Raw genomic sequence first — 14441 nt, forward strand, 5'->3', positions numbered from 1 at the left:
AATATAAAGCATAAATCATTAGTACGTGAGCAACATTATGACGGTGACTTGTATTTGTAGCGTAAACATGTTTTTTTCCTAAGATGAGCCTACAGGAAATTGATGGATTTTGTGAGTATGGCTCGTAAAAAACGTAGTCTTTCAAACTTTAAATCTTGGAACCCCAAATTATATATAAATACAGAACTCAGTTTGTTTAAACGGTTCACACTGATGTTTTTCTTTATTGGATTTTATGTCGGCACCACATTTAACAACCTTCTTTTGTGGCATGAAAATGAGCCTCAGAATTAAACCAGCAACTTTAATGAAATAAACGAAATACATATATTTTACAAATATTCATCCCTAAGTAATTGTTTACAACATTTACACTTATTAATACCTCCAATTAATCACTATCATAATTTCTAAAATGCTGTAGGAACATGTTTCATAACAAATGATTTTGCAATCCTTAAAATATTATTTTGCACACTATACAACTAGCCTACTAGGATATCTTATGTTTTTGGGAGATTTAGTAAAAATACAACTGTTTGTTAGGTTAAATTGTGGTATGTGTATGAAGCGAATTACCGTTGACTAATGAGCTTCCGCGCAAATTAGCAGGATTAATGGTATTGCAATCTACTATGTAATTAACAATCTATTAGATTCCTATTGACAATCAAGAGGTACAAATGTCGTTTAATATAAAAATGCATTTGCATAGTTAAAAACTGTTACAGTACAACTGAACTTGTATAAATGGTCATGCACATATAATATAAATGGATATTTTGTTTATGGATTTTTGAAAATGTACGGTTACCTTTTTAACTTATTGACTCTAAAGTAGGAAAACCTGTTATTAAGCTGCAAGCTATATCTTAGTTTGTGAATGAGAAGTACATATCAAAGGAAGATGAACCTCTGTTTTACTACCAAGTCTGTCCATGGTGTCTCAAACCTACAAGGATCTGCTCTTATGTTTATAACATGGATTAACTCAAGTCTACATGTTGGTTCATACGCTTCTGCTAAAGCAAGGTGCAGTTTATTACACAAACTCTAAGGCCCGATTTCACCAAATTCTCGCTAACGATGGTTTAGTTAAACTTCGGTTAAAACTAACTGATGATTTAAACCACAGTTAAGGAAAACCGATTTCACCAACAAAAACCCGTCAAAACTAACGCTGGTTTTATAAACGAGAGTTTAGAGTAAAATCCAGGTGGCAGTGAACTGTTGTAAACAATAACACGTGGCTGAAATGTGAGCAAGTAAACATAACCTAAAAAAATGTGTTTACTGTTTTTTTAGGAATAGGCAGAAGTTGTCTTCGTACGTATTAAAAATATTGTAATTGTTAACTAGTTTTAAATTTTCGTGTCGTTTTTTAAAATATTGTAATAGTTAACAGTTTTTATTTTTGTTTTTGTGTCAGTAACTCAGTGATTATTGGATTGTTTATTGTAATTGATTTTGTGTTTTAAATTAAGTAATGTCCAATCAAACTCAAATAAAAGGGTTACCTAAAACGATGAAACGTAAAAGGGAACCTACCTTCACAAACAACGAGAAACGAAATCTCATATTATTAGTTGAAAAACACTTTGAAATTATTGAATGCAAAAAGACAGACGCACTTTCCAGCAGAGCAAAACATAATGAGTGGCTCTTGATCGCCAACCAGTTTAACTCAATCACCGATCATATTCCTCGAGATGCGTCTTCACTAAAGACTTTGTGGGACAACTTGAAGAAAAAGGCCAAACAGTCAATGACTGTTATCAATAGCAACCGCTATGCCACAGGTACGTTTGTTCCCTAAAATGCCTATAAATATAAGGTTACTATACATGTTATTTGTTTACTTTAGGGGCACTAACGAATGGCTGCTTTACTATACTAATGCCTTACTTAAGGCTTGTTACTATAAATTATATTTTGTTATTGCCGTTTGTTACTGAAAATACATAAGTAATAACTGATGGGTCAAACCCATTTCTTTGTTTTCATAGGAGGTGGACCATCTAATGAGCCGAAAGAGGACTCAAATATCGACAAAGTCATTTCATTAATTAAGACAAATGTTGAAGGATTCTCCAACATCTATGATTCCGACGTTGCATTGTTAGGTAAGTCAAACGAGTACCAAGGTTTGCTAGTTCAAGGAAACTAATAAAGTGTGTGTTTTTAGTAAAATATTGATAGCTTAGTATAAAATAAATAAATTTGCCAACTATTATCAAACCAAGCATGTTCTCAAACAGGCATGCTTTATTTAGGTTATTAATATGCTTGCTACCATTATTGGAGAAGAAGGCTATATTGTGTGAAACAAATTTTTCACACTACATCTTGGGTAGGTACTGCCAAAATATATGGGACGTCAGCACGCCACCTTTTAGCGAATTTACTATACGGAGGTAGGTTTTTACTCTCAAAACAAATAATATCCCAATTTCTCCATAGACCTTTAACGAGCTTAAAAAACAAATAATGTAGTATATCAAAGTGTGCTTAGGGTTATTGGTAACGGAGAAACTTCAAAATATTGCAAATTTAAAATTCCAATGTTATTCTTTTGGAGAATATATTGTAAAATGTTTTAGTTTGCTTGCTTATAGATATATTTTGATAATAGTTGGCAAATTTATTTATTTTATACTAAGCTATCAATATTTTACTAAAAACACACACTTTATTAGTTTCCTTGAACTAGCAAACCTTGGTACTCGTTAAACCTAATGTTATTTAAATACATTTAATTGAAAATCAATTCAGACAAATGGAAATTCGCTTAGTCGGCAGGTTTGCTGTGGTGGGGGTTTTGAAACCAATACTCATCGACTGTTATTAATTTATAAGATAAAAACTTATAAATAAATGACAGTAGTACTATGAAAACTGTACCTATGTACTTTTACTATTCACAGTTACCGGTAAATTGTGAGTGTTTTTACAATGTTAAGTTACATGGAGTGAAACAATCCTGTTTATTTCAGATAACAATGAAGATTGTGATGAATCCCTAAACCTTCCTATTTCCGAAGTAGATTTGGACAACCACGTCAATAAAGAGCACGATCACAATAAGGAGTCCGCTGCTGAGGTAGGGTACTTAATTAATAATTCTCTAGACATTTTGTTCTTCCACAATTTGTTTTAGTTTTCATTATTGTTAAACTTGTTTTATTAACTTGGCAAATTTTTTAATCAAAGCTTGTATGTTTATTAAAAAATATATAACATAATCAATAATATCACATTCAAGATTATAGGGAAATGTGTATAGTCAACGATGGTATGGTTTTTAAAAATGTTTCAACAGTTGTGATTTACATGAATGAAATCTTGTTTTATTATCCAAGCATATACATTTTTTTTAATGTTGGGATTAAAATATTCCCGTTAAAATCCTAGTTTTTGTGTTATTGAAGTAAATATGTAAATATAATAAAATGATTTGCAATATTGCTACTGATTTCCCTCATAAACTATATCTTGAATTAGCCAAGTTAAAAAAGTTACCAATTCTATTCCCTCTGTTTTAAGGTACCTATAAATGGTGATTGGACAAACTATACGCCAGCCCTTCTAAGAACTCCTAGAGCAAAGGTGCTCGTAGAAAATTTTGACTATCAAATAGTAGAGGAAGCAGGTGAAGAAGTGAGTTCCAGTCCTTCATCTGCCACTACAAAGACTGAAAGGCCGCAAAAGATGGAAAAACTCGAAAACAAACCCCCGTTAAAGTCAACAATAAGGTCATCTAGACACATGACCAACCGAAGAAGGCCAGTGTTGAAAGAAAGTGAAGCCGTTGTTCTTGCCACGACCAAAATAGAAACACTAAAATCGACGGTAGAACAGGCTAAACAACAACATGAAGTTGTTATGCGTTGCCTATTGCTTCAGGAAGAACAAGAAAAGGAAAAACTGAAACAGGAACAAGAAAAAACGGAACAAGAAGTAATAAGAAAGAAAATACTTTTGGTGGAGTTGGAAAAAATCACAAACAATTCTTTTCCCAACGAAATGTAATTCTGGTTATAAATTAATAATGCTATGTACAGGTTGGAGTCTTGGGCCATAGTTGGTTAGACTTCAACGTGTCTTCAATAATCAGCTGCCAACTGAGCAAGTCTGCAAAAATGATATCAATAGATTAGTAGTTGTATATATAAAATTTAAAATCTCTAACTTGAAGCCTTCGTTATGTTTCCATTTTTTAAATAAAAATATATTTGTTGTTTTATTTGACCTTTACCTTATAATTATTAAGGGGTTCATAAAAAGGTGAGTTACAAACTTTTAGGGTTGATAAGACACAACATTATTTAATCAAACAGTTTCCTATAAACATAAGTTGAGTCAAACATATTTGCCGTTGAAAATTAAAAAAAAAAAACATTAGTTTAATTAGTATAAGATAGATTAGTACAACATAAATATATTATACGTTAGCATTATTTGCTTTATATCAAATTAATCCAACAGACAAACCTGGTAAAATGATTCGTCACTAAAGACTGTCGTGCTAGGAAGTTGACATTTTCTCTCTGAGGTCCACCAGCGGGAACATAAGGCATACCCATGTTACCCTCTGCTATAAGAGTCTCCCACGGAGCAGGTAAAACCAATTCCTGGTCATCAGGAGGAAGCTCTTCTCTCGATTGCTGTGCTATGTTGTGGAGCACAGCCGTTGCAACAATAACAGGCACTGAGTTCTCTAAGCTTAAGCGCAGGCCTAACGCCATAGCCGGAAATCGCCTTTTCCACACCCCAAACATTCTTTCGACAGGATTTCGAGTCCGTATTTGCGACTCATTGTACAAATGTTCTGGTTGAGTGTTGCAAACATCTAATGGAGTCATCATGTAGTTTTTGCAGGCATACCCCGAATCTCCAACCAAGACAGCATTTCCATACCTCCCTTCTTCAAACATTCTCTTTAGTCGGCTGTTGTTGAAGATATATGAGTCGTGGGTGCTTCCTGGCCACCTCACTACGATATCAGTAATCTCTAGGTCCGCATTGCAAACAGCCTGGACATTTAGTGAGAAGTAGTTTTTCCTATTTCTGAATACCTCACCATTTGCAGAATCTGAAAAAATGTACCTATCAATAAACTAACTTTCACTATAGAGGAATTTGCAAATGTAGCAATGTGTGAACGTGCTCTTCACACTGTTACTAATTAGTCTATGGTTATAGTGATAAAACTGCACACTGTTACTAATTAGTCTATGGTTATAGTAGCCTAGATATTAACATTTTTAACTTACCAGGGCATTTGCCAAATCGAATATGGGTGCAATCTATGGCACCAACAACCCTTGGGAAACGAGCTATGTCATAGAACTTCAGCTGAGCTCTTTTAATTTCCTCTTGCGTTTTCGGGAAAACGACAAAATCCCCACGCTTTGCAGCTATAGCACAGCTAACTCTGTGGACAATTCGGTGAGAAGTGGATGTGCTGAACCCACTTAAATCTCCAGATACCGATTGGTAGCAGCCTGTTGCATAAAATCTAAGGGCGCAGAGTAACTGGTTGATTGGTGCCACACAGTCATTTCTAAAACAAAATAAAAATATTTAATATCTCCAATTTGTTAAGTTTTTGCCAACACAAGAATAAGAAGTGCATTGCACTTGCAACGTTATTAATAATCGGTAGGTTGGTGCAATCCGCAACTAGGCCTAAGGTTACTTAAAAAAATCATCCTTTTAGTGAGGTGAAATAAATAAATCCGAACGTTTTCTATTTAAAATTAATGAAAATATGATGCCTACGCTAGGAATCCTACTGGCAAATAGATGGGCTAAACCACAGAGAATTAAAAGTAAGATGCAGAGGATACATTCTGGTACACCAGTAGTGTCCATCGCCACAAGTCGCTGGAGCATCGAACTACAGCGCCTACGGGTCTACACTGTACGAAGACCCTGTACGCTACTCTGCACACAAACGCCAATGTGTTCATCGCCGTTCGGGCTCTTCCATGCTCGGTACGAGTAGGTTAATTTCCACCCCACCATACCAGAACCAAAAGCACACGGTTGTCCCATAACTTCATGTGTATCCTCTGTATACTGTATGGCTAAACCTAAACGACCTAACTTAAAATATTATTGCTACAGTATTAACTTACTTGTCTGTTGGGAACTCCAGCTCGTCTTCGATTGTTTCCAAAACTGATAAAGTAGTGCGTTTTGATAATCTATATCCGGTAACAAAATCAATTTCGTCCAAATCATCAAAATCATTAGCCCTTTCTTTTATCCACCTAGGTCGCCGAACAACGTACTCTTCTTCACTGTCACTTTCAAATGCTAATTCATAAGCTCTTCGTCTAGCGTTAGGCCTATCCATATTAAATTATAATCTAATTTATCTATATCAATAGGTAATAAATTATATTTTAGTACTTTAAATACAGAAAACTAATTTATATCAAAGGACAAAAGACGACTTTCAACTAAACACAATAGTAAACAAAACAAACAACTGTCAGCTGATAATTACATTATTTTTTAACGGAAGATTAAAGAAGTTAACTGGTCAAAATTGGCCAGTTAATTATCTAACGACGGTTTAGTCTAAACTAGCGCTAACGGCGAGTGGTGAAATCCGATTTCGTCAGTTAAGAGCTAACTGCAGTTAGAGCAAGGCTTAACGGCGGTTTAAATGTTTGGTGAAATCGGGCCTAAGTTATTACTGATGTATACGTTGTGCATTACAGCTTCATATAAAGCTATGCAAAACCTTAAGTGTCATTGATACGTAAGTAATAATATAGTTATCATTATTCATTTTGAAAGGCGTAAGGGTTTTTTGGACATTATGTTTATGTATTGATAACAATAATATAATAACACGTCATTACACCGTAATATGGACAAATATGTAACATAATTTGGCAATAAAAAAGTAAGATTTCAATATTTTGTTTTTGCATTAATGTTTTCAAATTGATTTTAAACGCACTCAAAATACATTATTTTATTTTTATGCATTCTTCTATTAGCGAAATCTGGTAAGCGTGTTTTGTTACGGTAGCTGTTAGTTTATACAGGCAATCCAATAACAAAAGTATTCGATTGCGATACATTTTGCTCAAATTTAATGCATTTTTTCTTTAAATATGATATGCTCATATTGTATAAAATAATATTGTATATTATAATAATTATAATATAATACAATGCTTAGCTAGATAAAAGTGTATAAATCATTCAGACTGTCCACAACATTAACATACTCCATACACAGGGCCTGCTCTGACAGTGACTGATGTAGCACAGCTGATGTGTTATTCATTACATTGGACCAAAGACTTGACCCATCAACATGATTGCATCTCAAGTACTTTAACTGTCCTCGTAGATATCTTCAATTAATAGATCTGGAAACTGATTGGATTTGATCACCACTGTGAGTAGAAAAAAAAAACTCTAAAGGAATTTTTTTTTAATTGCTAATCATAACATTATTCTATTATTTAACGAATTATTTAAATTTTTCCCCGTTAGTGTCAAGGTAATTGTGATTGAAATTTTCACTAATATGAAATAGTATTGTATATTTTCATGTACAGTAACATAGTTCTTTAGTTGTGAATCATTGGTATTTTAATGGGTCCCAGGGTGGCTTAAAACATGTTTAAAATCACTGGACATATCTATTCTAGTCATGCGCTTGGCAATCCACTGTTTCAGACTAAACAAATAACTGAAACCACTTAATGATTGCGATTTATTTAAGTGATTCACAGCACAAAGACGTAAGATTTTAAATATCAAAAGTTTTCAAATAAATTGATTGCAGCTAAACTTATTAGAAGAGGAGTTATCGAAAGTAATTTTAACAAATAATGTGTGCCCTTTAAGTTAACCAATTCCGATATCTTGGCACGAGTTTAATGTCAATAGAGCACTTTCTAGACAGGAGAAATTATTGTCGAAGTCCAGCCAAGACCAATGAATCAATACCTGAGATCGCTTATGTCCTTCACTTTACCAACTCATCACACATAAATTCAACTGTTTAAATACATTTTTATAATATGAAAATGTATTATGGTTTTGTAATTTTTTTTAATTCGTTTAATGTTGATGTGACCCAAATAAAATAAAAGTTAAAAGACAAACCTTTCACTTTAAAAATGCATTTTTATCTATACATCAACGCTAGCGTGTGCATGTGCAACGCTTACAAAGAATTAAATACTATATCATTTTAACTCCGTCTGTGGTTAGACTAAAAGCTAAAAAAAAAAAAAATTACAATGTTAAAAAGGTCTACGTATTTTCAGGGTTTTACGATTGGTGGATTTGTTAAGGGAACCAGAATGTTTGTTAACGGAATGTGTTTACATATTTTGCCATCAATTAAATGTAACAATAAATTGACTAGTGATAAATAGTGAACCAGTCATATTTCATGTCTAAGGTGTATAAGACACAGTTGAATAATAGAAATTCCTTATCTTAGTAAATTGAAGTTTATTATAGTAATAAGCACAAGCTGTTGGTTTAGTTACATGTTTGTTGGAAATGGCATAAACCAATCAGACTGGAATAAACCCTTAATGTTTTACAACAGTTTAGACGAAATCAATTTATTATATATTTTAAGCTAGTTTCTAACCTAAAATTTAAATTTTACAAATAATGTATCTGAAACCAATAATGTGTTGGAACTTAAAAACTAGCTATATAGCGCCATTTCTACCAAATCAATGGCCTAGAATGTATCACTGGTATGAACAATATTAAAGCGTATTTCATCAGGAGATAGCAATAGCCAATCACACTAACTTGTGTAATGTGTAGAGGACATGTGAGCTATCGGAATGTATTGACATTTATTGGACACGGGTAGTTAATTAAGCATTAATACTTCACAATGTATTACACACTTATTGCTTGAATTAGGTAATCAACAATAGTAATTAGTGATGAATTTTCATACCAATATTTCATTTACAACCTTGCCTTGATTTTAAATTGGAAATTGAAATAAATGAGAATACACTTTATTTTGAGTGAGCTGAACTTTAATTTAAATATGCTTATTAAATAGTTAAAATTGTATATATACAAGTAATTATTTAAAGCTTGAGCTTAATAAAATACATGGTGGGCCTATATATAAAAAAAATCCCTGTAAAAACATTGTGATTATTTAAAAACTTTCTTACGCAAAAACATATTGTGACCTAGGTAATTTTAACGAATAAATAAATACTGTACTTGACTGTTAACCTGCCCTCAAAATACAATGCGTCTAATAACCGAAAGAAGATGATTTTCTCTTGACGATTTACTATAAAAAGAAAAATTTATCTGGAAAGAAATAACTCAATACATTTTGTAATATTAAATATTGTTTTAATGTTAGTTTACAGTTTATCATATTCTTTTTACAACCTTTATTCTTTCTTAATATTACCTTAAAGATAGACAAAAATCAATATTACACAAATTTTAATTCCTTGGTTAAAATAAGTAAGCCTATTATAACTTATTCAGGAAATTAATTTGTAAATTGATTTTGGGTGTCCGAATAAGGTGTCTAAAATTTATTACGGAAAACGGCTTAACGTACAAGGATGAAATGCAATTATTTCCCGCTAAATCGTCCCCAAGGAATAACGTAAAAATATTTTTAACTATTACCCAATACAGGGTGTGCGAAAAACTAAGGGTTCAAATCTCAGAATATTGAAATGTAAACATATGTCATGTTTTACATCATTTTAAAGGTAATAGACACACATTTTGGTGAAAACAGATGTTAATTATCTTTTTCCGTTTCAAAATGGTGGCAGTTTTTTTTTAGGGAAAACTCAATATGTTTTTATTATATGTGTTTCCTATACCAAAGCACCTAGCCTTTCTCCGGTTGAATTTTCTTACTAGTTGAAATTAGCTTTCCTGTGATATGCTGCAAGTAACAGGTTTTTTTTATAATAACATTCCAAACAAAAACAAAATAATTTAAAAAAATTTGCAAATGAAAATTGTTTAAAATTTTCAAATAGCAACATCTTAAATGGAAAATCATTTTATAGGTCTTTTAGTTCTTAACAAATTTTTTGTTTACACTTACTTCGTATATCTTTAATATTTTGTGTAAATAACAAAAAAAAACCTAATTTTGCTATATCAACTGCATGTTTTTTTAGGTTTAACACTAAATGAAATGGAGTCATTATTTTATTTCGCCCTTGTACGTTTAGACGTTTTTCCGTAATCAATTTGAGACACCTTACGTAGGACACCCTGTATAATGTATAATATACATTACTTATAATTACATTACTTATAATATACATACTTTCATCTTCTAAGACAACCGGAACAGTAGTAAGATGTAAATCTTGGGTATTAATAAGGCATGACAAGTTGTTAGCAGCAGCAGGTAGGACATCTTGAACATGCAATTTTTCATCTTCTAATTTGTTGAGTTTTTGTTTTTCATTGGCCAAATTTACCATAAGTTTCCCCCTCCGTAACATTCTTCTGAAACAAAAACGAGCCACTGTAACGCAAACTGTTAGGTGCAGAGTTTAAATTATTAATGCTATCATAGTACTGACGCCTGCAGTGATTTAAGTCCTGTGACAGATGAATTACTTGTTTTTTAATTGAATCGTAAGAATACTTTGAATAGGCCTAATGATTTTAGGCAGTTAATAAACTCCATTATAAAACCTTCTGAATCCACAAAAACTAGGCCTATTTTCTATGTTAAAACATGACAGGCGATATAAACCCAAGTACGGTAGGGTGTTTGTAGGTTCATACTAATTTAGTTTCAAAAAGCATCAAAGGTTTTGAAAAAATTGTTTATTGCCTTATAAAAACAATAGTAAAGTTTCTTTTAAAAAATTATACCACCTTCAATCCTCTCTTTAAGCCTAGGATAAGAAATAACTGCATGAAATCAGATAAAATGATTTGGTAATATTTGAAAAATTCCGAATCGATTAGGAAGCTTAAAATAAGATTTACCATTAAGGTAGTTGAAGCCAAAAAAAATAATAAAGGCTAAAAACTTGGCATGGAGTTTTACAGTTTCATTAATATTTCTAATGGAATTAAATTGCTTAAACTTAGTTTAAAACTTAGTTGCAAAAAGACTTATGTTCAATCCTCAGTTGTAGTTAGGCATGTCCTATGCAGAAAAATTACATACGACCTTTTGCGATTTAATGAAAACTTTTGAAAATCATGGCTAAAAATAAAAATTAACTCTGTAGTGCCTGTTTGACTTACTCAAACATCAATTCTTTAAACTTGTTTGATCAGCTTACAGCTTTACCATTGTTTTTCACGCATTTTATACAAAAATAAACATAACCTAAAAACACTCACCTGTAATAGTGTGCAGATTCTTCTGTTTTGTATCATGGAGATCTATGAAAATCAGTCAAATAACAAATAAAACTATTCAAGGATAAATTCTAAAGACAAAATAATACTGTAGTTTATGAAATTCACTATAAAACTTAATGAAAAGAGTAATGCAACATGCACAGCAAAGCACCTTTTGATCCATACAGACATAAGACTTTTTGCAGTAACAAAGATCAGCTACCAAAACATACGTCTTTTTGTAACTATAATCTAGCTCTAAACATATCAGCTGTTGACATAAGATGTTTTGCCAGCAGGTGTGGGACATTATTTGGCACATTTAGCACAAATAAAAAAAAATTGAAAATTTTGACATACGACCTTTTGCACTTACAGTGACGATATTTGATTACAGCAAGATGGTCTCGAAGTTTGAACAACGGGTGTTTATGTGTCATTCGAAAAAGTAAAGCTATCCTCAAACAATAATCCTTTCTCTATGGATATAATTTAACAGATTACTCTAGTATAAATCATGATTTCCTCTGGGACAAAATGTATTACCCAAAAAACAAAGCGGTGGTTGTTGAAGAACGCAAAATCCACGACTTGTAGGAATTTATGGGATCATATAACACACTGCCTTCACTGTCTTGGTGACAAATACCTCTACGACACTTGAACATTGTTGAGAATGCTCTTTGGGCGTTGCTTGAGTAGATGTTCTTTCTGTAACAAAGTAGAGAATTCTAAAGAAAAGTAAATTGAAAGTGTAAAAGTTGTAAAGAAACCTTGTACAGTATTATGTACTGAAGTGTAAACAAAGACGGGGCAAGGAACACTTAATATAAACGCCAATCACCAAAAAAAAGTGCTCAGTGAAATCCCTGAAGGAAAAGTACCCCGGACTTTTGCCAGGAACCGGTAGTGGGTACATCCCCAACTTCAAAGCACTTTGCACCCATACTTAAGCACATTCTAGCGATACTCCAGTGTCGGTTCTTCATATTTCGGATATGGGTTTTAGACCACTTACCCCAAACGCATTAATGTTAATCACTTTTGTCTCCACTAAAAATTAATGCTGAAGGCATAGGCAACATGAAAAAATAATTGAAAGCCAGTAATTGTATCAAGATGGTTCCGGAGGGATTCTAAATGTCCCATTCTCTGTAGGATATAACATTTGTCCAGCTTATTGTCTCTAAATTGGTTCCTTTTGTGAAGCGTTGATATCGTTATTTTTGTCTTTACAAAATACCAACTTTACTTTAGCTTTGTTATAAGATACAAACCGACTGAACGTAGTATAACTAAAGAGAATTAATGGTCCGTAACAATTAACAGTCACTAATTAGCACACTTTAAATCTGACAATCGACGTATTTTATCCAAAAATGTATTTCAAGTTCCTACTTTTGTGTTATTTTATTACGATAAAACGTTTGCCACATGCTTTTAACGATCGGTTTCGGTTTTAGGAAAAGTAAGAGTGTGTTTTTTGGGTTAAAATAAATTAATTGTACAAAGTAAACAGTCTTTTTTATATATAAAATGTATATATAATTCAAAACACTACATATTCTAAAAAAGGTTTTCATTAAGATCTTCTGTAGATATGTACAGCTATAGTCAGTCAGGTAAAAAGTAGGACCTTTGTTAACCCAAAGTCAGTCAGGTAAAAAGTAGGACCTTTGTTCGCCCAAACACAAAGCCAATGCAAACAAATGATATGAGACCCTTGGTGTCAGCACTTACTTATCCACATGTAGAGGTTGTGTAGGCCTTGGTGGTATGAGTAGCCTAGTATAATTACATGTTGACATAATTCAACTCAGTTACATATTAGAAAAATAATATTCATAAGTATATGTCTACGCATAAACGACCAATAGATCGATACTCAATTTGTAAACTATAAGCTATATTCATATTATTCTATTGAACAAAAATAAATCCTTTGCCTAGAGCTATTATGTTGTGAAAATTATTAAAATATAATTGAAGCCAACCAATATAATTTATAAAAGATTTTTACCAAAATCAAATTTAACTATAAACTTTGTTGGGGAGCGAGTTGGCTTGGTGGTTAGAGTGCTGGACTTTAGTCTCTGAGGTCCTGGGTTAAAATCCCGCCAAATCACCAATGGATTTTATCTCAGTGATAATGCCGCAACCCCTATGTCAAGCCTCCAGTAATGTGAAAAACAGTACAGGTCTCGTGCCTAGCGTCTTAGGAAAAAAAATTACACGTTGTAAAAATTTATGTTTAGCATAATACCAAAAAGTATGTTTTAATGTACTGTAACGTTAATAGATATTCTTGGCCCCAACTTAGTTGAAAGTAAACCCTTATAGTACTATATATCGCGTCCGAACACTTAAAGTGTGTTTTTATAAAATGAGAAGGGAAGGCTGATTAAGAAAAGCAGAGTTTCATCAATGGATAGCCGATCATGTGTAATACAGTTAGTAGCCTAACATGTTTTTTGTTGGAACGTATCGACATTATTGGACCAAAGTGGTCACTTGGCACTAGTAATCAGAAATATATGAAACGCCAGATATTTTGTTAATTATGAAAAATAAAAAAAATATATTTAGGTTCAGTATTGTTAATATTTAGCGGGAATGTTCTTCAAAGAGTTATTTAATAATTCAAGTCAAAGTAATCAAAAACAGTTTACATGCTTTGTTCGTTGTTTGTGTACACGTAACATTTTATAAATTACATACAAGACAGAAGTACTACTCAACGTCAATATCGTCATGTTGTTTAATAGACTGTAAACTACCTACCTAAACTCTTAACAGTAATTAATTGATTTTGAACGTAACTAGGTTAATTGTGTTGAATTTTATTTCTGTTACCAATCCTTTGAGGACAGTAAAATATGTACCAATCACTAGTAATCAATCTACAGTATTATGTTTTTAATTTTCTTCTCTGTTTGGATACTCAAAACTAAAGAAATAAACTAGGATTTAGCACTCTGAATAAAACTAGCTTTCCATGTAATAAAAGTATAAAAAATTATTAAATTTGTTATAATTTTAAAACTTAATAAATTAAAAATTATGTTCAAATA

General features: G+C 32.2%; 2 protein-coding genes across 2 annotated transcripts; one reads left to right on the forward strand and one right to left on the reverse strand.

Moving 5' to 3' along the window:
- The first annotated feature begins 1525 nt into the window (after window positions 1-1525).
- Window positions 1526-4029, forward strand: LOC128992996 (myb/SANT-like DNA-binding domain-containing protein 3). The gene is made up of 4 exons (XM_054416746.1): window positions 1526-1799; window positions 2007-2123; window positions 2994-3100; window positions 3544-4029. Exons 1-4 carry the CDS (start codon window positions 1526-1528, stop codon window positions 4027-4029), a joined length of 984 nt encoding a protein of 327 aa, XP_054272721.1.
- Window positions 4030-4096: 67 nt separating this feature from the next.
- Window positions 4097-6361, reverse strand: LOC128992997 (putative nuclease HARBI1). The gene is made up of 4 exons (XM_054416747.1): window positions 6141-6361; window positions 5274-5563; window positions 4492-5092; window positions 4097-4131 (listed from the first exon to the last, which is right to left on the reverse strand). The coding sequence occupies exons 1-4, from the start codon at window positions 6359-6361 to the stop codon at window positions 4104-4106; spliced, it is 1140 nt and encodes a 379-aa protein (XP_054272722.1). The 3' UTR covers window positions 4097-4103.
- Between the last annotated feature and the right edge of the window lie 8080 nt (window positions 6362-14441).

Source organism: Macrosteles quadrilineatus, unplaced genomic scaffold, assembly GCF_028750875.1.
Source record: "Macrosteles quadrilineatus isolate MER2022 unplaced genomic scaffold, UCM_ALF_1.0 Scaffold_4__1_contigs__length_99947679, whole genome shotgun sequence".
Classification (NCBI taxonomy): domain Eukaryota; kingdom Metazoa; phylum Arthropoda; class Insecta; order Hemiptera; family Cicadellidae; genus Macrosteles; species Macrosteles quadrilineatus.